The sequence below is a fragment of the Chlorocebus sabaeus genome, chromosome 1 (assembly GCF_047675955.1).
Source record: "Chlorocebus sabaeus isolate Y175 chromosome 1, mChlSab1.0.hap1, whole genome shotgun sequence".
NCBI classification, from domain to species: domain Eukaryota; kingdom Metazoa; phylum Chordata; class Mammalia; order Primates; family Cercopithecidae; genus Chlorocebus; species Chlorocebus sabaeus.
Window position 1 is genome coordinate 109,509,769 of NC_132904.1, and position 26,865 is coordinate 109,536,633.

The 26,865-nt window shown below is 44.6% G+C and overlaps 1 protein-coding gene across 8 annotated transcripts in view; it reads left to right on the top strand.

The window, feature by feature from the left end:
- The window catches only part of NCAM1 (neural cell adhesion molecule 1), a 312,305-nt gene that overhangs the window by 217,458 nt on the left and 67,982 nt on the right, over positions 1-26,865 (top strand). For all 8 annotated transcript variants that reach the window (XM_073021100.1, XM_073021120.1, XM_073021106.1 and 5 more), the window contains exon 2: positions 25,457-25,531. In XM_073021100.1, the coding sequence (XP_072877201.1) occupies positions 25,457-25,531 (75 nt within the window). The remainder of the gene's footprint in view (positions 1-25,456; positions 25,532-26,865) is intronic.

Sequence of the window (26,865 nt, forward strand, 5' to 3'; positions counted from 1 at the left end):
GCATATGAGAGTTATATGCTACACTGGGTTTACCAGGAATGATAAACTTGGCTTTGCAAGGTTGCAATTTATAACCTGCTTCATCTTCTCGAAACTCCTCAGTAGACTTTCTTGCCTGACAATGCGGCGCAGGGGTCATTGGCAAGATCACAAAATGTTATCTCAGGCATATCCTGGGATATGTTTTTCTGGCTGCTTATGAGTCACAGATTACATATTTTAACATATCCCTGGTTAGAATGTTTGCAGTGCTGGTGTTGATCACACTTATGCACAGAGTAGACCCTGGTGTAAGCTGCTGACCATATGAGTGGCTTGAAGGACATCGGCTCTTCCAGCCTCTATCTTCCCCGATCATGCTAGGATGCTGCTGCTGCCATCCTACCTTATGTAGGCTGAAATTCCACCAGAAAGTAAGATGGGATATGTTTTCCCCCAGAAAACCACTGTTAAAACCACTGTTAAAAGTCACCTAGGAAAGACAGCCTTATGTATTATGTCTTTTTTTTTTTTTTTTTTTTTTTTTGGTCGGAGTCTCACTCTGTCATCAGGCTGGAGTGCAATGGCGTGATCTCAGCTCACTGCAGCATCTGCCTCCTGGGTTCAAGCAATTCAGCCTCCTGAGTAGCTGGGACTACAGGCGCGCACCACCATACCCAGCTAATTTTTGTATTTTTAGTAGGGACACGGATTCATCAAGTTGGTCAGGCTCGTCTTAAGTTCCCGACCTCAGGTGATCACCCGCACCGTCCCCCCCCCCCCCCCCCCCCGCCGCCTCAGGCACCCAAAGTGCTGGGATTACAGGTGTGAGCCACCACGCCTGGCTGAGAGCATCATGTCTTTCCTACAGTTTGTAGCTGAACACTCGCCTGTCATAGGTGGGCTCAGATTTCAATAGAGCCTGGAGCAGCTGAGGTGGGACTGTCCCTCCCAGCACTTTCTTTCTGCTTTCTCTCTTTTCTCTTTGTCTCTCTTGCTTGTTACCGTCACATTTTCCCATGGCCTCTCCCTTCACTCCCTCAAAAGGAATGCCTACAGCAGCAGTGAACGAGATTCACTCGAGGAGAGTGGGTGGGAGGAATGCTATTTTAGAAAAGTAACTAAATAAATGGATAGTCAAGCTCTAAAAAAAACTTCCTTAAAGACTGTGTGGGATTTAACATCCAAGAAACGAACATGAGATAGACCATACAGATGAAATAAATGCAAATATGGTCCCGACATTACAAATTTCCTTCCTCTTTGCCCCATTCTCCGGGTGCCTCCATTTTAGAAGAGAAAAATGAAGAAGGAGAGACAAAAAGTGAACCTGAGAGCAGAAGAGAGGCAGGGAGACAGAAAAATGGGGGCCAAATGGGAGAGAAAGACATTGGAGAAGAGTAAAATAACTTAGGACGGGGACACTCTCACGTTACACCACATCCCTGATGCATTAATGTGTTGACTTAAAAAAGGCTGCCGGGGCCGGGCGCGGTGGCTCAAGCCTGTAATCCCAGCACTTTGGGAGGCCGAGATGGGCGGATCACGAGGTCAGGAGTTCGAGACCATCCTGGCTAACATGGTGAAACGCCATCTCTATTAAAAAATACAAAAAGCTAGCCGGGCTAGGTGGCTGGTGCCTGTAGTCCCAGCTACTCGGGAGGCTGAGGCAGGAGAATGGCGTAAACCCGGGAGGCAGAGCTTGCAGTGAGCTGAGATCCGGCCACTGCACTCCAGCTCGGGCGACAGAGCAAGACTCCGTCTCAAAAAAAAAAAAAAAAAAAAAAAAAAAAAAGGCTGCCGGGGCTCATCTCCCTACACAAGGCCTGCCTTTCTGCCCTGAGAGATGATTTGGAGTTCTGATGTGTATTTCATTAACAGATTGATGAAATGTGGTGGCACATGCCAACCGTCTGGAAGTGTGACAGCGCATCCAGGCTGGTCTTGCCTCATATCCGTGGGACTCTGATGAAGCTCCTTCATCCGGGAGGCCAATTAGCAAACTGTTGAATGCTCTGCTTTTTTGCAAGTTTCTGACAGACAGCCTGGTTTCTGGCAGATGCAGGGTAACCAAAGCAAGCCTGCTTGCTGGGGTCAGGAGGAGGAGCTCAGTGCAAAAAGAAAGCAAATGAATTTCTCCCCGAGTAAATGGCACGTGAGCTCCCTGGTTGATGTCAGGACAGAAAATGTTTGCTGGGTTTCTGAAGAGTGAAGAACCTGGGACTAGAGTTCACAGAGTGATGACACATGGCAGATTACAGCGTTCGAAGGCCGACCTTTGAAGAGCCCAGGTGCTTTAGTCTAATTTGCATCAGCTCACTCACCTGCTGCTAATGCCAGGCTGGAAGAAGCAGGCTCTTGGTGACCCACTTTGTTTCAGAGTCCAGGACTAGGACTTGAATGTCAGGCAAGATAGTATTATGCCAGAGCCACTCCACTGGTTTGTGAGAATCAACCATATGCATCTCTTCCCAGCTCTGCATTTGCTAATACCATGTTGGTAGCTTGAAATTTCACGGTGGGAGGATTTACACCACAGATATGGGTGAATGCTACAAGTCAGGACTCCCCCACCACCAAGAGCCTTTTGGTAAATATTTACCAGCATGCCACTGCGCAGGAGAGATGGAGAAACTGTGTCACATATATTTTAATTATACATTTTAACTATTTTGAAGCCTAGCCTTGTTTTCTGTGAGAGTGTATGATTATGTGCGTACCCCAACTTGTTGATTCCTAAGTGAAGAATTTGCTCTCCTTTTGCTATGGAGCAAAATGAAAGCACATTTCCATTTTCAGGGTTTGTTTAAGAATTTTGCAACAAGTTGAAGGAAATCATATCTGCTCAGCTAAGCAATTTGGTGTCTGTTGATAGCCAAACAGCCTGGAAAATTATCTTTGCCTCAGCTCACCCACTGTGCAGGGAATTATGCTGATAAGCTGGCTGCTTCCAGAGGCCTATTGTGTGGCAGCACAGTGGTGAGGGAGAGGCAGGTATGTGATTTAGCCATCTCTTGCTCTGTCTGCTCTGCTTAATAAGTGAACACTGCCAGATTGTCTTTGTGTGCCTTTTCTATCAACACTTGGGTCATTTCTTCTCTCTCATCCCCCGAAGGCATGATAAAGTATAGACAATCACCAAAGGATTTTGGAAAGCATTTCCAGCAGACCACATGGAAATTGCTAGCATGAAATGCCAAGATTTCTTTTGCTTTTAGATTGCATGTCTTAAAATATGGAGACACTTGGCTTTTGTGACAGTGTCTTTAAGAGGCATCTTGGTTAATAAGAGACAGTGGATGGGGAAGGATTCAACTCGTTAATATTCTAGAGTCAAAGAATGTTCACACTCAATCTCTATGATTTTATTAATGTAGAAACTGGGGACCCTGGGGTTATATGACTTTCGTAAGTTGGGCACACAGAACAAGACCCCAGATTCCTGGGCAACCCAGGACAGCAACAACATCTGCCACCACCGCTGCAGCTGCTGCTCCTTCTTTTCTCACTCCCACGATTTGTGGACCACTGACTGGCAGGCTCTGTGCTGAGCATTCTCCTGGCTTCTTGCTTCTTCTCATAGGCATTGAACAGCTGCTGGGCACAGGTATGACTGAGCACTCGGAGGATGCAGAGAACAGTGAGATATAGCCCCTGACTGGAAGAGGGTTACAGTCTTATCCTTCTTATTGGATGTGGACTACCCCAAAAAAGAGTGAGTTGAGTGCTACAGGGGTATTGAAAGGCAGGAGAAAGTACATTTGGTTGGGCTTATAGGTATCTCCAAGATTCCTTCTTGGGAAGCATTAGCTGCAGGATGAAAACAAACTTTTAGAGGTAAAAACTATAAGGTGAAGTTTTTCTTAACATGACACTTGATACTAAAAGAATTATAAGGCATTCTCTGGAATGATCCTTCATAAAGCCTGACATAGGAGCCCCTATCCCTGGCCAGAGCACACGTAAGGGAAACCCTGAATCTCTGTGAGATGTGTAGGAGGCCGTCTTCCTGTAGCACTAAGTTTTTCTTCCACTCTACTCTGAAGCGAAAACAGCAAGGACTTGTACAGAGTAGAAAAAGTAGAAGAAATCTCTCCTCTGAGGCCTCACTGCATTAGTGGGGATGGCATAGTACAAAAGAAAGGAAATGGACTTTGGAGCGGAATAAATCCAGCTCCCCAGCTACTAGCTGTATAATACTGAGCAATTTACTTAACCTCCCTAAGCCTCCGGCTCTTCATCTGTATAATGGGTGGGTGGATGTGAGGTTCAACCACTCAGTCAATGAGTATGCAGAGACCATGCTGCATCCCAGAGATGATGTTTGTAAAGCATGTGGCCCACAGTTAAACGCTTGGGTGTTGATGGGAGTCTTGCGTCTGGGATGAGGACCTCATTCATATTGCAGTTTTTGGTACAGTATCAAGCAAGAATAAAAATATCCCTGATCTGAAATAGCAATGCTGACTCTACTGCTGGGGCTTCTTTATCATGTTCTCAGTTTCACTAAACTGTAAAGATGAGTTCCTACAGCCTAGGCTGGGAGAATCCACTTAGAGTAATTTGCTACTGATTTTAAGAGGCCTCTGAGATCTGGTCTGCAGCTGTGGTGTGGGAGAGCCCTGGGCAGCCTCTCGGGCCCCGCCAGCCCTGTGGTTCCAAGCTGCCCACTCTCCAGCTGTCCAAGTCAGCTTGGTATCCTGAGCTTTATTTGGTAGGATGCAGGCTTTTTGGCCTTGGCAGGTGCAGGTTCTGAAGTCTAAGTACCTGCTTTGAGTGTGAGTAGGCTAATAAGTGATGGCCAGACTTTTCTTAAGAAAGGGGTTTACCAAACTCCACATGTTCTCACTTATAAGTGGGAGCTGAACAGTGAGAACACATGGACACATGGGGTGCCGAACAACACACACTGGGGCCTGTCGGGGCGGAGGATTGGGAGACAGAGAGCATCAGGAAGAATAGCTCATGGATGCTGGGCTTAATACCAAGGTGATGGATTGATCTGTGCAGCAAACCACCATGGCACACGTTTACCTATGCAACAAACCTGCACGTCCTGCACATGTACCCTGGAACTTAAAATACTAAAGAAAAAAAGAGCGGTTGGTTACTATGTGGTAGTAATCCAGATGGTCTTCCCTCCTCTCTTCTGAAACAGGTCTGGACCTCAGAAGCAATCAGGGGTCCTGGTCCCATCTCTTTGATTGACAGCCACTCAGGATTAGATTGAGGGAACCCCCTCTATTTTTGACATACAAGCCTCCAGAGTTTAAAAATTCTTTGAATGAGACCACTTAGCCACTTTAGCTTCAAAAAGTATTTTTTGAAATTAGCCCCAGGGGTACATTCAGAATACACATGTCTAAGTAGCTTACTGCTGCATATAGCCAAAGGAAAGAAGAAAAAGACAAATCAAGACAGTGATTTTTTTCTCTAGCTCCTTGGTTTTATTACAGCCCTGGTTGGAATGATGTTATTTGGTAAAAGACAACTTACTGTCCTCAGAGGTATTCATATCTCTTCCCATCAGTCCATAGGAATTGCTTCACACTTGAAGAAACATCAAGCTTTTTGACTATACCCCAAGGGAAGTAAAAGCCTTGATAGAAGAATACTCTGTCTCATTCTCTATTTCTCCAAACTCACTCTCCTACCAGGTAGCAATATGTCCAGAGACGACTGGGAATGCATTACAGAAGCACACCGGGCAGAGTTCTTCCTGCCGGTCAGGCAGGAGGTGTGGAGAGTGGATCTGTTCTTTCCTTCATTGTCCTCTGTCAACCTGGCCCGGATGCTTCTCCTCTGGGCCCTCAACGCAATGTAATTAACAGCTGTCCAGAGTGTCCCTTTTTGTGTCTTGTATGATGGTTATAATGCCATTTGCAGAGTGCCTCCTACATACTAGGCACTCCACGTGTCATTTTGCTGGCTCTTCACTGCCACTCTGTGATTCCGATAGTGCTGTCATCTCTATTTCACCAAAGAAGAAAAGCTGGGAGTAGCTGGTTCCTCCAGAGCAGCAGCAGCAGCAGGAGCTCAGAGTGGCAGCAGAATCCCCTGAGTTAGGGGCGGTGCTGTGTTCTGGGTGGACTGTCTGATTTGAACTAGAACTTCCGCCAGCAGCGGAGAGTCCACAGAGCAGAGCCCCCACTGCTGGGGAGAGGGGCTGCAAGAGGTCAGTACCTCCCAGATATTCCAGGACCTCAGGCTTACAGTGGCAGCCCTCGCTTTGCCCAGGTGGCTTGGGACCTCTGATGTGCTGCCAGCATCAGTGAAGATTGGCTCAGAACTAGGTGGGCCTGGGCCACAGATTGGAGCCCCACCTGGCAGGACTAGGGTGAGCCAGGCCTGGAAGAAAGATTGGAAAATTGGGAAACTCCTTGATAAATTGTCAGTTGGGCCCCATTTGTATGACTATAGAGGTCAAATGAGTGTTAAAAAGTCAGTTAGTCCAGCCCCTTCCTTTCTAAATGAATGAGCTGAGCAACCTTCCTGGCAAGATACAGTCACTTGCCTCAAATCCTGTGAGTGTTGTAGGGGCAAGACCGGAACAAAACCCCGAGTTTTCTGGTTCCTTTTCAACTGCTTTTCCCATTTTGCCACCCTCTGTCTCTTTTATCCTAATTCTACAGCTGGGGCACCAGTGCCACAGAACCTATGAGGACGTTAGAAACCAGAATCCAGATGCCCTGCCTCGTGTGCACAGCAGGACTCTTTCTGTGGGACCTCTCTGTCTCGCTCCTCCGGATTGACCAGGCATTGCCTTTGAAAACAATTTCAAAATGCGTTTTTTACCAAGTAATTTAAGAAACAATATACACCTTAGGAGATAACACGCAAATGAAAGAGGATTTGCTGTCAGGCAGTGGAGAGCATTTATTGGAACCTGCTGGGTATAAAACCAAGTAAAAGACACTTCGAAATTACAGACACGACCTGACCTCATTCTGGGTAGCTTATCGTCTGACTTCTTGGTGTGATTTTTTTTATCCCCTCTTTTTCTCCAATTAACTACTTGCGTCATCTCGTAGATATTGTTATCAATTTCTAATTTGAAGACCAAGAAACTTTCAGCAGCAAATTATTTAACCAGCTAGAACTCGCGTCCAGGGGCTTCTTCGTGTTCATGATTACCAACCCTTGGAAAGCAAATGACATCCTCCCCTGGGGACCAGGAGGCTGCTTTGAATCCTGTGGGTCAGGTCCTCAGGAGAGTGAGCTGGGGAATGACACTTCTGTGTCATTTGACTTTCTCTTGATAGTTTAAAATAGGGAAACAAAAAGATTCTATAGGAAAATGCCTTTATACATTTTCTTATGTATTTTCTACATGTAGGCAATGTCTAGGGAGTCTGTAAGCTGTAGAGATCCGTATTGAATGCTCAGAAAGATCTATCATTCCAATGGAAAGGGTATCTGCACTTGTGCTGTGGTTATGAATTCCCAGATTCAGAGAAGAGCTAACAAATCACTGAATGGCTTTTTCTTTAAAGGGAGGCAAGTGTTGTAGAGGAGGGAAAAAAAATCAATCAACAAGCATAGAGATACCAGGAATAAATAATAATCTTTTACATATAAAAAAAGCATCTGTCCTTGGGACTCCACCGCTTTGAAGGCAAGATGAATTCAGCTAGGAACTGAGGGAAACAATTGAAATTTTTCTTTTGTTGGATTCAGCAGGGGATTGAGAATCCTAGTTAATGCACCTGTAGAGGTTTAAAATTCATCAGTAAGACAGAATAAAGGTAAGAGGCAGGTAGTTCCTTATACCATGGAACAGAAAGCTTTCTATGCTCAAAGTCTGCCATTTAGTGCCAGGTATCCTTTTAACTACCATTTTGAAGATACAATAGCAGTAATTCATCTTGTTTTATGATTTATAGCTAATTCAGAATTTCTAAAGACTTTTTATTTCAGAACCCCAAAGTCTCATTTTCGGAAGGCAGTGTCTGATGCCTCATGCATACCCACACCTTTCTTTTTCTTATGCTTAACAAGAATCTGCTCTGAGCTTCTGAATACTTCTCACACTATATCCGCCTAGTGACCAGCACATTCATCTGTGGGAGCTTTGGACATGACTCACACAGGGAATATGTCAGGCCGACCTGCTTAGCAAATCAACAGAAAGATTGCCCAACTGATCAGCTGACATTTATGGAGACCTTCCACTTGGAGTGTGTGAGTTGTCATCCTGGGCTATGGACCAAGGATGCCAAACTGTGTGCTAAGGTCAGTGGTGTCCAGTTGTAACATCCTGTCTTTTATATTATATCCATTTTGGTTGCAAGTCATATCTACTTTTAGAAAAATATGACCTTTTCATGTATATTGATGTACTAGTCTGGGTTCTCCAGAGAAAGAGAACCAATAGGAGATACATACACACATGCATATAAATGTGTGTGTATATATACATTATATATATGTGTGTGTGTGTGTATGTATATATATATATATAGGGAGAGAGAGAGATTTATTTTAAGGAATTGGCTCACACAGTTATGGAGGCTGAGATATCCAAGATATGCAGTTAGCAAGCTGAAGATCCAAGAGAGCTTATGGTGTAGTTTCAATCTGAGTCCAAGAACCCAGAGAGCGGATGGTGTAAGATTCAGTCCAAGTCCGAGTCTGAAGGCAGAAGAAAACCAATGTCCCAGCTCAAAGATAGTCAAACAGAAAGAAAGAATTATTTATTAATCAGCCTTTTATTTTATTGAGACCTTCAACTGATTGGATGAGGCACACCCACATTGGGGAAGTCAGTCTGCTTTACTCAGTCTACCCAATGTCAACGTTAATCTCATTCAGAAACACCCTCACAGACACAATCAGAACAATGTTTGACCAAATATCTGGGCACTTTATGGCTCAGGCAAATTGATGCATAAAATTAACCATCACAGTCAGTTTTAGTGTAGCATTGTACTTTCTAAAGTGTTATGGGACAAACTTAAAAACAAATGCATGAAATGAGAGTTTCTACAGAGCCATGTCACATTGCTTAATGTAATACATGGTCAAGTAGGCAGAACAACATTAGAATAATTGTAAAAATAAACAATTCCAGGAAGGAGCTCGAAGAATTTAACTGAGTTTAATGGTATTTGCAGTTCATCAGTTCTCCTCCCAGGTAGGTTATTGACTAAGCCAGTGACCCCTCACCTGGCTGTATATAAAAGTCACTTGAGGAGCACTTTAAAACTAGAACCACAGTGGCCTACTACGGAGGTACCGATTCAAAATTTTCAGGCTGCAGCAAGGAAATCTATCTTTAACAAGTTCTGGAGGTGATTCTTAACCAGATAACCTGACATTGGTCCAGGGCCTGCACCCCTGCATTTGGGAACCATTAGACTGGTGTGAATCTCAGAAAACAATGGTCACAATATGATTTTCAGGTTACTTCAGCAACTGTACTTTAAGGCATGACCAGGCACTATGCTGGGCATTGGGAATGCAAACACTCAGTCCTTACAAAGTTCAGTCATTTAGACCAGGGGTCCCCAGCCCTGGGCTGCAGACTGGTACTAGGCCATGGCCTGTTAGAAACTGGACTGCATGGCAGGAGGTGAGCAGCGGGCCAGTGAGCATTACTGCCTGAGCTCTGCCTCCTGTCAGTTCAGCAGCAGCATTAGATTCTCATAGGAGTGCATGCGAGGGATCTAGGTTGTACGCTGCTTATGAGAATCTAATGCCTGATGATCACAGTTGGAACAGTTTATCCCAGAAACACCTCCCAACCCTCTGCCGGTCAATGGAAAAATTGTCTTCCATGAAACTTGTCCCTGGTGCCAAAAACTTGGGGACTGCTGATTTAGACAGATGATAATGCATTACATTATAACACAGTGAGAGCTTTGATCAAGGCACAAGCTAATTACTCTAGGGACACAAAGGAAGAATTGACCTTCATATGTGTTTACCTTCATTCCATGGTCTTGGAGAATCGTTGGACAGATTTTGACAGTTAAGATCAGGAGATGGGCCAGCATCGGCACTCTGGTAATCTGGTTTGGTTTTTCATGGGAGAAAGAATCCAGAAGTGTCACATTTTGAAGCCTACAAAGGGTCGCCCTCTATTCTTTCCAATCTAGTGTGTCCCAGCCCTCTGACAGCTGGCCAGGGTCTCATGGAAGGTCCTAGCAATAGCCTCTGAGTTCAGAGCGTGCAACAGGATGTTCACACACAGCAGAGGTTTAAAGCCAGTGTCCCAGCTGGTGTTTTTGGAAGGCTGTGAGAATCAACAGAATTAGTATAGAGGGTGGCTTCTTACTCAGACTCCTTAGGGGCCATGAGTGACACTCACTAATGTGTCCTCCAGTTAGTTCCATCTCTTTTTGTTGCCACGATGGTATTTTCCTTCCTAACTGAAGTTCTTAGCTCCCTTTCTTGACTAATTCTCACCTTTATAGGTTTGCCTCTTGCAACTGGTATCTAAGGTATCTTCTTACCTGGGGCAACTGGTACCCCAGGTAAGAAGCAGCCTCATCTCTGAGCTGAATAGCAAGACTTTTTGCTAAGATGCAAAAATAAGCCAAATTCATATTTGACTGCAGCAGATTTTGCTCTGTGAGGAAACTGGACCCGACCCTCTTGACTTCAGGCTTTGGTCTCTGGGTCAGTCTTCCTCGTGACATTACAAAAGGATCTTGGTCCGAGACAAGGGCCAACCCTAGACTTGAACTCATTTTGGGCATTTGATGGCCTTTTCCCAAGGGTTCGGGGAAGGTACAGGACACAGAGGGCAAGAAGTCTTTGATGTGGTGGTTATTTTTGTTTGTTTGATTTTTTAGCCTTATAACTTACCTAGCAGTTTTGGAGAAAAATTTGAGTTTAGAGTCTGATATTGTATAGATTGAGGATTTCTCTCTCTCTCTGTGTGTGTGTGTGTGTGTGTTGGTATTAAGATCTGCATAAGCTTTGCAAAATGTGTCAAACTTGCTTACATGGACTCAGTGAGAAACGTTCCATGAAATGTGAAGCTATGTGTAGACCCCACACAGAAAAAGAGGAGTAGACTGTAGTCACTTATACCTCCAGAGGCAGAAAGAAACTCAGCGACAGATTCGTTGTACCAGAGGGAGTTTGAGGACTGCTGCTGGCACTGTGTGCTCTTTTTTCTCAGGCCATTTATTCTGGCAACTCTGGCCCTTTAGCAGACTTGGTTGTCAGGTTGTTACCATTTAATAGCTTTCTATAAGATACTGGCATCTTTAAAGGCCAAATAGTGTTGCTGACAGCTATGACTTTATAGAAATAAAGGCAGCTTGCCTTGTTATAAAATAAGGTACATTGCAGGAGTACGTATTCATATAGATCAGTGCCTTTTCTTTTTGACCAAAGTTTGTTGCTGCTGTTGCTGCTGTTGGGTGTGGAGGACTTCTGTCTTGTCTGCCAGTCCTGTGACATATTCAGAAAGCTCACCCTGGGAATTTGAGGGTGTGAGGAGAGAGAGAGCCAAAGGGGAATGAAGGTAAGGATGCCATTAGACAAAAGACAGACACGTCGGGGAGATCCCAGCCCTTGTGAAACCAGCAGCCCATTTTATCACCATCATCTGTGGTGAGAGCCTAAAAGCCACACCTCATCCTCTATGATGAGAGCCTGAGAACCTCAAAGGGGCTCCCCAGTCACCCCTAGGACTCCATATCTATCTAAGAGCAGACAGATGTGTTACTGTTTCTACAGCAGCAGAAATTACAGCCTTGGCTGTCTGAATCATTAGAGCCATTCAGCATGGAGTTTGTTTGGGGAAGTTTCTTATAGGGATAGAAGAGTACTGAAACTTGAACCTCTCAGCATTACATTTCAAAACATCCTTCATGAACTCCTAATTTAAATCTGTTCAGATTGATACTAGTCTGAGGGCTTCTTGGTTTTAGAGCTGTCAGTCCGATTTGGAATAGAAACTAGTTATTGCACCCCATATTTAGCTACTGTTGAGGTTGATTCTATTTTTAAGGAAGAAAAATTCAGTGACTGGTGACCTGGGTTCTTTTTAAGGAACTCAGTTTTGCCTGGTCACTGTGACTTGACACCACTTTGAAAGTTCAAAGCTGTCAGGCCTTTGAGAGCCTTGCCCCAAGGGTTTAGAGAAAAAGTACAGGACACAGAGGGTAAGAAGCCTATGATGTGGTGGTGAATTTTTTTGTTTGTTTGTCTTGAGGTTTTTTTTGTTTGAGTTTTTCAGCCTCATAATTTACCTACAAGTTTTTGGGGGGAATGGGTCTTATCACCACCTCTCATCATCTAGGAAGCAGGCACATAACTCACAATCCAGTGACTTTTGGTCACTAACATTCCCAGGGGGGAATTCACTGTCCAGGGAGACAGGATGAGGAAGGTGATGTGTGTATGTGTGAGTGTGAGTGTGTGTGTGTGTGTGTTTACCTGTGTGTACGTATGTGGTTTCTTCCCATTGTCCCACTCACATCCCTTATTTAGAGTTGGTGCTGGGATGCCAAGCAGAGTCACTGTGGCCACTGTAAATGTCCACCTCCAGAAAAGGCATTTGTTCTCCTGAAGATGGGAGGAAGTTTTCCGCGGACCTGCCCTGAAAAGAGTTTGTCCTCTCCGTAGGCTTTTCCCTTTCATTTAGACAGCAATACAAGTGATCCAGGAATAAGGAAGCTTAGTTACTTGGTTTAAAGTTACAAATAACTAGAATTTGTCACCTTGGTGGAGAAGTTAAGAAACATAGCCTCGCCGGGCATGGTGGCTCACACCTGTAATCCCAGCACTTTGGGAGGCAGAGGCAGGCGGATCACAAGGTCATGAATTTGAGACCAGCCTGGCCAATATGGTAAAACCCCGTCTGTACTAAAAATGCAAAAATTAGCCAGGCATGGTGGCATGTGCCTGTAGTCCCAGCTACGCAGGAGGCTGAGGCCAGAGAATCGCTTGAACCCAGGAGGCAGAGGTTGCAGTGGGCCAAGATCATGCCACTGCAGTCTGGCCTGGGTGACACAGCGAGATTCTGTCTAAAAAAATAAAAAAGAAGCATAGCCTCTGTGAAATTCTTCCTAAAAGGAGAGTCAGCTGCTATCTGATTAACTTGGTTTGTGTTTGTTTCTCATGGGTGAGCCTCGTTACTTGTCCCTGACCTTTGAATTGGTTCCTTGGGACTCCATTCCAATTTTAGTCCTTGAACATCAAAGCATGTTATGACATTGTGCCTTGCAGGTGGGGGGCTGTCTTTAATGTTTCTGTCTTTGATTTCACAGACTGGGATTCAAAGCCTCTCTTGCCTATTGGATGAAGCAAAGTGAGTTTGTCAAGGACAGTTGGGTTTGGATTGAGGGAGGAGGAAAGTCTAAGAAAATCATGAATGTACTGGTTGCCTAAATAAAAAATAAAAATGCTACCATGAAAACAAAACCCTGCCGGGCGCGGTGGCTGACGCCTGTAATCCCAGCACTTTGGGAGGCCGAGGCGGGTGGATCACGAGGTCAGGAAATCGAGACCACGGTGAAACCCCGTCTCTACTAAAAATACAAAAAGAATTAGCTGGGAGTGGTGGCGGGCGCCTGTAGCTACTCGGGAGGCTGAGGCAGGAAAATGGCGTGAACCCGGGAGGCGGAGCTTGCAGTGAGCTGAGATCGAGACACTGCACTCCAGCCTGGGCGACAAAGCAAGACTCTGTCTCAAAAAAAAAAAAAGAAAACAAAACCCAAACAAACAAACAAAAAACTATGCTGGATAGAAGGATCTCATTCTATATTCAGTTTGTATGACTTATTAGCAGGTCTTTTCGGTTGTAGCATTATTCTGGGCAGGAAGACAAGAACATAATTAGCACATGGGGGAGGTCCCGGTGACCAAGTTTGTGTGTTTGGCCGTGTTCCCCCAACCTCCCTTCTCCTACCAGTGAACCATTTCCCCAGCCCTCCCAACTGACTCCATCTAAATCTTTGATTTATTATAAGTCAGGAAAAAAATGGATAGCAACCTTGAGAGCAGCCAGAGGCCCTTGCTGTTCTTAGACATATAAATCACAAGGTAGAAGTACCAAGAATGAAGACAGAATGTCAGTAACCAGCCTGGGGGTTGGGGAGGGATTGTGGGACTTTTCTGGGTCTCCGAAATTACAGCATGTGAAGACAGGAGGAGGCCATCCACATAGCCCAAGGACTGTTAAAGTGAGAAAGAGAAAGTAATGCTATGGGTAATTCTATGGATGGATGCATCATGATGTTGCCAGATGTAATACTGCAGACTCACAGAAGATTGTAGTTTGGATGTGCCAGCACCGCCCCACAGCCACCGTCTGCTGCTGCCCCTTCTCCTCTCCCCTCTCCACACCCAGCCCTAGGTTGGGCTACTCTGGGTTCTGAGTTCCTGATAAGCCATGATCGTGATGATGTGGCATTTCCTACCCTGATTAGTGGTGAAAAGCTGCGGGTTCCAGGGACAGCTTCTCATTTGTTCCCTAACTCAAGAAAGCCAAACAATGATGGCCCAGGGTATTCTGTTTGGCAAGTTATTATTCAAAGGGCTGGATTTTCTTCTGCTCTACCTCGTTCAAAATTTTGTATAACTTAGTTTATGTATTATCTAGCAAGTCAGGCACCATCTGATCTGGTGTGACAGTGGTTGTGGGGGTGGGGAATGGACTCTCCATCAGTAGAAGAGTGTGACCTCCAACAGGAATCCCTTTAACATGGACACTCTACAGATGATCTCTTAAGGAGAATGGCTGCTTGGAGACAGCACAAGTTGAGTGGCTGTATGAATAATCTGTTTCAAATGCACAGTCTGCAGGGAGTGGGGGCAGATCCAGTCACAATTTATGGATCATCAAAGGATAATTTTATTATCAACATTTTAATAAGGGAATGTATGGCTTATCCAGAACCTACATTCGGGGATCAAGAGTAATCCATAGATGGGAAAATGAAAATCTAATTAGCAGCCCCTGCCCCCATCCCTGTTGACGTCCACCACCAATGCTGAGAACTGAACTGTAGGTGGACATCAAGGCTGGACCCACTGGTGGTGAGGAGTGGGGTTGGAGGGAATTCAGTCAGAGAGGAAGGCGGGTCTACTGCAGGGAGACGCGTGTAGCCAGGTGGGCTCAGGAATTCCAGCAACCTGTTTCCATTCCCTGTTGAGACTCAGTATATCCCTGGGGCTGAATCAGTATAGCTCCTAGGAGATGGTGTTTTTGTTTTCTTACGTGCCTGCCTGCCAGTTCACCTAGTAGAAAATCAACTTCTTTTTCATCAGAGGTAATTTTGAGATTGACTTTATAGAAATACATACTTAAGAGCAAGGGCTGTGGAGCTGGATCTCCCTGGGTTCACAGCTTGGCTTTACCACTCACCAGCCTTGTGGCCTTGGGCGGGTTACTTAACCTTTCCATTCCTCAATGTCTTTGTGTGTCAAATAGGATGATAACAATACCTATCTCATAGGATTGTTGTGTGGAGTAAATGAAGTGGCTGGTACAGTGGCACAGAAGATAGAGATAGATAGATAGATAGATAGATAGATAGATAGATAGACATATACATACATAGATATACACACACACATATGTGTATATATATATGAATGTGGAATTTTCCACTTGATATAAACCAAATTTAACAATTCTTTGCACTGGTTGTTGGAGAGATTGTAAGCCTTTGTATCTTCAATAGCCCAGATGTGCTTAAAGCAATGAACACATAAGGACATTATTGAAAGGCATGGGCAGGATCTAAAATTCTCAGGATGAAGTTGCATGCTAGCATTCTCTGAATTTCTATTTTCTGAATGTAAAGAACACAACATCTGCAAACAACAGCTGGACAAATATTGAAAGATATAATTCCAACTTCTTGCCATGTTGGCAAAAGCGGTTGGGAAAGAGGGAAATGCTTCGCCTTGTATCAGTACCTTTTTATAGCTGGAAGAAAAGAACATCGACAAGTTATTTTCTCAAGGTTTCAGGAGAGCAGACCAAAGAAAACATTGTCTGGAGCCTCCTGGAAGCAATCAGATAGTGTACAGTCATTTACTAAGAAGGCCTGGCTTATCAGGGCAGATTGATGGATTGTGCTTTGTTTATCTGGAGAAGCTTAACTGAGTTCCGAACATCAATTTGCATCCTTGCTCTACATTTTAGTAATTCAGCTTCATGTGAAGTGCTGGCCCACAATCAGGGACTGCTTAGACAAGGGAAAGAACAGGAAAGGTGGCCTGAAAAGGGAGCAAGAAACCTGAGCTTCTGTTAAAAAGTGCCCCTGGGGTCGGGGGAGGCACTGGACGGATTAATCAGCTTGCCACAGGACTAGCAGAGCACACACCATTTGTCCAGCTTATTTAGCTGTGCTTAATAGAGCTATTCTCTCCATTTAATGAGAGAATGGCTCTATTAGGATGGAGGTGAGACCAGGACAGAGCAGGCAAAGAGGAAACAGTTGAAGAAATAACTACTGAGGACACAAAAAGAAAATGAGACACAGAAGTAATAAAAAGCCCTGGGTCAAGTGTCAGTACAACGGCCAACCCCATGGCTTTCAGACTTCTCTGCAGGCATCCCAGATTTCTGCTCCTGGTGTTTCCCTACCTATAAAATAAACAGGTTGGAGATAAGCATCAGGTCCTCTCCAGCTCTAACCTCCTTTGTTAGTAAATGGCTCTGCAATCCTGGCCATGACTCCAATGTAGTAGAAGATGGAAAAATTGTACTTATCATTAGGCCAGGTTCACCTCTTCTTGGCAGACCCCCACGCCCTTGGCTGTCTGCTCGTCAGTGCATGAGGCTGCAGGACATTCCTGCCTTCACCTGTTGTGTTCTATATAAGACTGGGCTAATGTCCACTTGAAAAGGATTTCACTCCTGGCCTGGAATGTGGCCCTTGTGGAGCTCTATGAAGATACTTCTGATTTTTTTTTGCTGCTTTGGTAGGAAGCAATAACATCTGGAGAGCATTCTCTTCTTTTATGAGACTGTTAAAACTAGAAAACAAACAAGCAGGCGTGTATCATCAAGTCAGGCGGGAGTCTCTGGCTATGTGCTTGATCCACGGCTTTGGTCTAGGACATGTCTGTCTCCTGCTCTTGCTTATGCTCCCATTTCTTCTGACTGCCCATTAAGATGCTCCAGCGGGCTCCTAGTAAGAACTGGGTGCCGAGCGGTGGCTTACGCCAGTAATCCCAGCACTTTGAGAGGCCTAGGCGGTTGGATCACCTGAGGTCAGGGGTTCGAGACCAGCCTGGTCAACATGGTGAAACCCCATCTCTACAAATAATACAGAAATTAGCCGGGCATGCTAATTGGTGGTGTGGGCCTGTAATCTGAGCTACTTGGGAGGATGAGGTGGAAGAATCACTTGAACCTGGGAGGCAGAGGTTGCAGTGAGGTGAGATCATGCCATTGCCCTGCAGCCTAGGCAACAAGAGCAAAACTCTGTCTCAAAAAAAAAAAAGAAAGAAAATAAAAAAGAACTGGGTGCCTTTTGGGGGCTGGGAATTGGTGGTGGGAATGAGAGCCTGGGAACCACATAATTCTATCACTTCTGAGGAGATCAACCAACGTGTAGATTTTCTTGCCCTATAACCAGAAGCACAGGACGCTGTTATGTGAAATTAGCCACATTTTCCAGCAGCTAGGTGGTTTGTAGGGGCAGCAACTATGGTTCAAAACCACTCACTTCTTTCTATAAAATGAAATCGGAACTAATGAAATGCTAATTTGGCCCAGGGAACTTAGGAGGCCAAGAGAACTGAAGCCGTTATCTGGCTTGGCCCTGTGTTCTGATTTGAAGCCAGCCCCCATGGAACAGAGCCAGTCCCCAATTATGCCTGATTCCCAGCAGCTCATATAATTTATTACGCTAAGAAATAGAGCCTCCTGCTTCTGGCTAGTTGGTTTCTGTTGTTTGGTTACTAGTGTTGCATAGGATAGAGTAGGGTAATAAAATATCGGATAATCATCCAGGGCTCAGTTGTACAGGGGTATTCAATATCTTTTCTTCCTTATTGTAATATTAGAGTATCAATTATGATATCATATTAGACAGAATGCTGAAGGATTCTGAAGCCATATTCACCTTCTCCATCCTTTCCACCTTCACTCTGTTTGGATGAGTCATAGGATTTGGGGGCAGGGGTTAAGCAGAATTTTTACCAGGACTGCTTGCTGCATGGTTTTTGTGTATGACTCAATACCCAGTCCAGGTAACGTTATTAAAAATGATAGATTTTGGAAACCAGCTTTCTATATGAGTGTAACGAGCCCAAGTGTCTCTTTCAAGTGCATTTGGTTTAGAGATGTCTATATATTATCTGAAAGTTGTCTGTGTGGCTCGTCTTTATACCGGGAAGCTCCATTCTCTTTATCCTGTGGCATAAAAAATGAACCTACCAAGAGTCATCTTTCCCTCCACCTTTTATCTCAAATTCTGCTTTCACACATCTGCTCTGCACTAATATTCCTAGCCAGAAAAGACTGCAGCTTTCACAAGGGGTTTCCTTCATTCTCCAGGCTGCTTTACGCTTCAGGGGAAACCCAGGGGCCCAGGGGCCTGTGGGGACTTCACACAGAGCATCTCCCAAGGGCTTGGTTATAAACTTATCTCAGTTGACTTGGAAACCTAGCTAGATCACTTCTAGATATTTATGTTTAAATAGGAATTAGATAGAATTCTTGGGATTTATAGAAGAGGACCCCAACTGCCCTGACGGAAGGACTGGCAGTGCTAAGCATGACTTCTAGGTGATTTCAGTTGCTGTTGTGAGTCAGCTTTAAGCCATGAGGATATTTCCAGTGGCAATTAATGTATGGTCTGCCATTATACTGAAACAGAAGCCAAAATCTGTACAAACACATATTTTATAGTCTCTTTAAAATGACCTCTAGTTTTTGGATTAATATTTGAAAGTTAAACAGTCTACATCATTTTCTTCTTCCACCCAGTTACTATCAACAGTAGCTTAAACTGGAATTATAAGACTCATATGTCAAGTATAGACAAGACTGCTGTGTCATCCCTAATAATGTATTGGTTCTTCTCTCTGCCAAAATGAGATACATTTACTTATGTCCAGCTATTTCTTGCAACAATATCAACCTGACAAGTTCCATTATTCTATTAATACACACACATATTTTTATTGACTCTCAATGGATGTATCCACACATACACAAAAATGTAAATACACACCACACACACACACACACACCCCTTAGTAGATTTTTAGACAGGCTGAATTCAATAGTATATAAGAGGCCTCTGCTATCGCATTCTTATTACATGTGTCATTGGGAATTGTGTTTGTTTGCAGGGGGTGTGTGTGTGTGTGTGTGTGTATGTGTGTGTAAGTTCAAAGTACTGTCATATGTACTGTCATTTAAAAACATACACACAACTTAACCTTGTGTTTGGTACTTTATGTACATTACCTTTCTAAATAATTTCAGTATCCCTTTGAGATGAACAGGATCATTATATTCACTTGCAGATGAGAAATACAGGCTCCGAGATTCACCTGAGAACTTAGTTTACTAACTGTCAGAGATGGAATTTGGACCCGGACCTCCCTGACTTCAGATCCTGAGTTCTTAATCACCACCATCTCCTGCCTGTTTAATTCTTGTGACAATCCAATCGCTTTCGTTCAGTTTTATTATCCCTATCTTACAGACAAGAAAACTGAGACCAAGTTGGAATTACTTGTCTGGAGCCCCCCATGTTATGATTTTTTGGCTGTGGTTAAATTCAGTCTTTTATATCTATAATGTTCTGACCAGCAAATAAAATGCCTTGTTTTAATGTAGAGAGTAGAACTGGGCCACCTGACCACAAACTAGATTATTCTGGAAGGTTGATTTATCTTAAACCATAAAGGGAAAACATTGCTCCCCTCAGAAATAGTAACCGAAATAATTTCTTTGGGAAGGGTTGTTACTAGAGGTTAATTAAGAATAATAATACACAACAGGTATTAAATGCTTATTATCTGCTTTACATATGTCAGTTCATTTCATCTTTTCAAAGCCCCATGAGGATGGTTCTGTTTTTTCCCTGTTTTGCCAATGAGACACTGAGAGATTAAAATAACTTGGCCAAGATCATAAAGCTAATAGGTGGCAGAGCTGAGATTCAAACTCAGGTAGTCTGGCCTGGTGTCCTTGGCCTTAACCACTCTGTAGTGTGACCACATTCGTTTCCACTTCACTTTCATTGAGTTTGTAGGTTTGGTGGAGAAAAGACCCTTTATTTTCCCTCCAGTAGTTTGCTAATAATGAGAGCAAGCTATCTGTATTAGTCTGTTATTACAATGCTGTAAAGAAATGCCTGAGACTGGGGAATTTATAAAGGGAAGAGGTTTAATTGACTCACAGTTCTGCGTGGCTGGGGAAGCCTCGGGAAACTTACAATCATGGTGGAAGGGAAAGCAGCACAGACTTTCACATGGCAGCAGAAAAGAGAAGGGTGAATGAGCAAAGCAGGAAGAGCCCCTTATAAAACCATCAGATCTCTGAGAACTCGCTCACTATCGTGAGAACAGCATGGGGGAAACCGCCCCCATGATCCAATCACCTCCCACCAGGTCCCACCCTTGACACGTGGCGATTATGGGAATTACAATTCGTGATGAGATTTGGGTGGGGACACAGAGCCAAACTATCTTGCCTCAGGCAAGTGGCACTGCCTCCATTCTTATGCTCCTGGTCTGAGCATCTGGATTTCCTGCAGGTATAGCCAAATGAAAGAGACCTTAGAATTCAGTTATACTTTGAAAAATACAAAACCAATTCTCCATTATAGTGGTTATGTTTAGTAACACTTAAGGCTCATTTCTAGAATGATAGCCAACAAGACAAACATATAGCTGTAATTTAATGCCTTTTTCAAAAGTCCGTGGTCATTATTAAATAGATTATAGAAAACTCCCTTATCTCATCATAGTCACTGATGAGATTCATCCTCTGTGTTTCACCTGTTCTTTAAATTGGTGATCAGAGCATCTTGTTCAGGTGTGTCTACATTGACCCTGGGCCCTAAACATCTGTAATGTCTTCCTCAGCCTCCAGTGTCTTTGTAACATCTTGACAAGAAAGTGTTTTCAATTAACCACAGGAGATACCTTGGTTCCCTGTCTGCTGTCAGCTCTTCCCTCCTCAAGCCCATTGAAATCTGAAAAGAAAACCGATAAAATAAAACTACTGCAAGAAGTTGCTGATTCATGTGAACTCTTTTTTGAAATCAAAACAAATTATTCTCTGTTGCTTTGCCCACCTCTTCTGATAAGCACCTGAGCATCTTTTAGGAACTTAAATTTTAATTCACTTTTCTTCAGCAGCTGAGACTTTATAGCCTACTTCTGCTAGGGAGTTGGGAGTTACAAAACATCTATTTACACCTGAAGCCTTTTGCTAAAAGAGTTGGCATTCCTTTCAGAACATAGCATCAATTTAAAATAAAAAAAGACATTTAAACAGAAAACACATTTCAAAATATATCAGTCTCCCATGGGACTATTTTACTCAGCTGAGGTGGGGAGAGGGAGATTGTTCGGTTCTCAAAAGATAGAACCTTTTTTTCTGTCTGTGAACAAGGGATAGAATAGTGTGGGAGAAATGGCTGGACTTGGGACTCCAACCCAGGCTTGAATCTTGACCCTATCGTTATAATCACTTATGGCTCTGAGCATCCCTTACCCATATGTAAAATAGGGGCTATAATGCTGTGATTATCTATGAGCAAAGAAGCCAGTTATAGTTAACCAGGAGAGAAATGATGGCAGCAAGTTGATATTAGATTTTTTTTTTTTTTTTTTTGAGATGGAGTCTTGCTCTGTTGCCCAGGCTGGAGTGCAGTGGCATGATCTCGGCTCACTGCAACCTCTGCCTGCCGGGTTCAAGTGATTCTCCTGCCTCAGCCTCCCAAGTAGCTGGGACTACAGGTGCGTGCCACCACACCCAGCTAATTTTTTGTATTTTTAGTAGAGATGGGTTTTCACCATGTTAGCCAGGATGGTCTCGATCTCCTGACCTTGTAATCCGCCTGCCTCAGCCTCCCAAAGTGCTAGGATTATAGGCACGAGCCACTGCACCTGACTGATATTAGATCTTTGTACAAAGACTGTGCTCTTTCTAGCCCATGATTTGGAAAGAGTGTAAATGGTAACTAATAGGTTATAATAAACCTATTTGGAGATGGACAGAAGGTTACAGTAGTTGAGGGGTTTAGGGGAAGAGCTCAAGCCTTAGAATTAGATGATTTTTAATCTTGGTTTCAGGGCTCATTAGCTAAGGGACCCTGAGCAAGTTTTTTTATTTCTCTGAGCCCCAATTTCCATGTTCATACAGTGGAGACAATAATATTGGCCTTTTTATCCCTCAGAACAGTCTGATGAAATAATGAAGTGTGTTTTGTAAACTGGAAAGCGTGAACTGTCTACAAAAGAGACCTTGGGGGATGAGCGCTTCCTGGAGGCATGGGAAGCGCTGTTGGAAGCACCTCTCGTCCCTGCCCCTGGGTCCTGCCCAGCCCAACACCTAGGTTCATAAGCACGTGTCTTTGAATCCAGCTAAGATGATGCAGTATTTACGCAAGGAGTGTTTATGGAAAGCAAGAGATGAGATACTTTGTCTGGGAGAAATGTTTACATAAGTGCCTTTTAAGGTGGAGTTATGACTAGTGATGAAATTTCACTTACATATGCAACTGAAAATAAAAGGTGAAAGTTGAGGTAGGAATTTTTATTGGGAACAATGAAAGTAGTAACAGAATAGGAAAGGGCCGGGCAGCAAGCAATGGAGGGAAGGAGTTTTGAGATCGAAGCAGGATTTCCACTTACTATCATTAAACCTAGTATTTCAACGCTTAGTGTTTGGGGAAGAATAATCAGCCATTGTGCTGCAGTGGAAAACATCCAAGCGTTGATTTCCAGAGAGCCTGGGGTTCCTCTGGGCCAGCTTTGTCTCTAGTGTTTTGAGGGAGGAATCACTAGCTTTTCCATGTGTGCAAAAGGCCAGGCGTCTAAATGGATATCTCTTCCTTTAAAAACTTCTGTGATGATAAATGTGTGCGTAGGATCCTGTTAAGCAGGGAATTCCTTTGAAAGCCTTGTTTCCCTTTTCTCTTCATGGCCCAGAGATAGATCCTGGCTGCATTTGTATATGAAAACTCCTCAGCCTTGCTGTGTTCTCCTGCCCCTTGAGAGTCGTGTTCTGTTTGAAAAGAGCTGAACAAATGAAGGCTGTTTTTTCACTTGGGATAAGAATATCCTTCTCAAAGCAGTAAGGGCTGAACGAGGGTAACAGGATCCATATGTTGAAGCTGGCTGCTAATACTCAGCATATGGTCCAGCAAACTTTCTCGGGGGGACTCAGCTTCTCATTCTTTCAGGAATGCCCCAGTGAACTCCAGAAAAGATCAGGACTTAGGTGACCATGGCATAGATACAGCTTCTGGGCTTCATAAGCCTGTATCCCCCAGAAAATGAAAGCCGCAGGAAGTACAGGGAAGGTCTTGGCTGGCCTCAGCATGGATAACACTGGCCTGCAGCTCTCTTGTAAGGGTCCATGCTCCCCAAGATACGATGGGCCCTTATCAATTCATGGGTTGTCTGTGTTCTGTTAAGGAATAGTGAATCCTAGGGTTACTTGGGGTCCCCAGATGGTGTATTCTAGTTAATGGAAACGTTTTGCCCTCTGTGCAGGGGTAGCATTGCGTCATGGAAAGAATACCTACCAGGAGCCAGGAGGCCTGGACTCTGGGGCCATGCTAGCCCTAGCTAGAAGTGACCAGAGGGAAGTCACTTCACCTTTTCCTCATCTGGAAAATGAGGAGGCAGGACGCGGTGATGTCTGAGACCCCTTTGGGCTCTCACAGTGTAGAATCAAGTGGCACCTGAACTCCATCCTGAGGAGAATGACAGGAGAAAGCAGCCACAGCTAATCACACTTGCACCTGCACACAGTGACCCTGCGGCGTAGAATTCCAGCACAGCTCTGTGTGGAGCGGTAGGGGAAGACCTTTTATTGCTCTCAGGCAAGAATTCAGTCCTGAGCCTCAGGGAGCTGGGAGTGGTGGTCTGAGCGGGGGAGAAACTAGCTGCCCTGCGTTACTCTATTTCTTCCAAACCAGTTTTTGGAAGTCTGGGTTTTCCCCTCTGATTTTCACAGAGGACAGCTCAGCATCTTCCCCCTGCCTCTGCCCAGGGCCCCATTTCTCCCCTTATACCCTCCTCTTTCCCTTTTCCATCCCTGTCTCCACCACATCACCTCTTTCTCTCTAAAGGCTCTGCTGGGTTTCTCCATGACCTGCCTTGTCTGTTGCTGGCATGGTTAGGAAGGCCTCACCCGCTTCCCAGCCCCAAGCAGGCCCTCTAATCCCTGCAGTCGGCTAAGGACAACTGTAGTCTCTCCATCAAATAAGCATAGACCAAGACCTGCGGCAGCTCTGCCTGCGAGCTGGTCACCATGGCAACGAGCATTGCCTCCATTCTACTGTGAAAAGAAAATGGCTGTTGGAAGGAAGGGCTCACTGAATCTCCATTCCTCGGCCTGTTTTGTTCAAGCCGCTCCCTCCTACTGGACTGAAGAAGCCTCAGGCACTGAACCAAATACCTGTTTACCTTTAGATTTGGGGCTTACTTAAGAGGAGGAGAGGCAGAAAGAAGTTGAATTCAAAGAAATAAAGCATTTTTCCACCCCAAAACTCTATTTTCATGAGGAATGGTTATCTGCTCCCAGCAGATAAACGAGGAGCAGATGAACACAGGGATCTGTGAGATCTGGCGCAGTGTATTTTGTCTTATCGGTGCAGTGGAATGACAGAGCATATGGATGTTCAAATAAAACTTCAGGGAAAGTAGCCAAGGGACCCAGGGAATTCCGCAGGGCACAGGCTACAGAATTTCTAAAGGGTGTCTGACTAATTGGGGTGGTGATATTATGGAAAGAGGCGTGTTGGTCCTGTAGTCGTGAAGGAAGGTGAGCGTCTACCCTTACCATCCCCACTTCAGAATCAGTGTGAGCCCTCCTAGTAATTATGTCTGGATGGCATGGGGAACTGGCAGGAGACCCCTGAGGCTGATTCTGGAGTGCAGGCTTCCTGCACTTGACACAGCTGTGGAGACACTTCAGATGACATCCAGAAGGAACTGGTTGGGTCACCATTTCTGTGAATCCCAGGATGCTGCTGTTTTGGAGCAAGATCATAAGTCTTCTCAAGGGGTTGGAAACATTTAGGGCAGAGATCACCCAGAATCTCCCAGGGTACCTTGCACTTTCTGATGGGAAATAGCCATTCCATAGGAGAATGGTCTGGGCCGTGTCTCTGCCTGGCAGCACATGGCCCTGGCTGTTGGTGGCACAAGTTCTCAAACCCCAAACAACCTCCTCCCTTCACTCTTTCTTCAAGTCAGTTGGGAAGCCTGTTTTTGAATGGAAGATCTGGGTTTCATTCTTGAAAATTGGAATGTATGTTTAAACTGGACTTCGTTTTTGTTTTGTTTTGTTTTGTTTTTTCAGCTTCTCTGCAGGTGGATATTGTTCCCAGCCAGGGGGAGATCAGCGTTGGAGAGTCCAAATTCTTCTTATGCCAAGGCAAGTGCCCAGTGCGCAGCTGCATTTTAGAACTTGCTTCAGAAACTCACCGGGTAGAGCAGGAGCCCCCAGGCCATGTGAGCTGGCTGGTCACGCCACACCTAGAATTCTTGGCATTGCGCTATTACAGGGTCAGTAGTGTGGCCATTTAAGAGCCAGGTCCTCTTCCTTCCTTTTGCAAAAGGCTGCCTCAACATAGCAAATCCGTCATCTAGACTTCACCTTGACTACAGGGGAAGTCTAGGAGTTTTCTTAAGAAAATCAGCACAACTTCCAGAATAGTGAATCATCCCACATCTCCTGTTCTGTATACATTCAGAGTTCTGTAAATGACAATGGAGAACAGCACTGGCTCAGAAATAATACTTTGGTGGATCTGTTTAAGGCTTATTTCTTAGAATTCCCCAGAGCTTGAAAATCTAAGTCTAAAACTTGCCTGTAGGTAAATAGAATACTGGTATGGCTTTTGTTGTGAGGACATATATCCTGGGTTTACCAGGTCTATTGTGAATATCAGTATTCTGTGCCATGGTCCCCACCAGAGCTCTGAGATATGCCAGACCTGGTGGCCTTGTTTTACACTTAGAAAACATGCCCCATTTCCACAGCCCAGATAATTATCAGAAAATGTCCTGTGGAGGAAAAGGCTTCAAGTTAAGCCTCAGATTCTCGTATGTGACATGACTGGGATTCAGAACATGGAAGAACCAGGAAAGAGCTGAGCTAGGTATAAACGGTGACATTTAGCAAGCAGCTTTTGGCAGGGAGGGGCCTTTAAATGCTGTCATGATTTGCGCGGACGAGGTGGCTTGTGGCCATCAGATGTGTTCACTCCAGCTTTGCCTTCATTACAGCAATTTCAATGATCTGGAGATGCAGCCGTGGAGCCCACAGCACATCTTGCAAATAGCGATATTTATTGAAAACATGATGGGCCCTGAAAGGAAGACTGCTTCATTTCCATACTAAGCATCTGTGCAGGGCTGGGTGGTGCGGGCTGAGAAGGGTGCCATGTGAAGAGGCAGGGCCCCATGCAAAGAGGCAGGGGGCGCAGCCATGTCTGCCGGTTCTGAGCGCCCTTCCAGCTCAGTATCCTGGGCAGTGTCAGTGTCAGAGCCCTGTTCCAGCTCAGTGCCAGGGCAGCTCAGCCACCGCAGTCTGTTCCTCCTCATTGGTACCTGGGGAAAGCAAGAATGGGTGGTTCTGGCCACCTTCTTTGCAGCATGCAAGGAAATGAATTTGTCTGAGCAGGGGGTGCCGAAATGACAGTCATGCCAGTTTGTGCAGGCAGATGCTAGAATCAACGTGGCTGGAAAAAAATATAAAAAATAAAA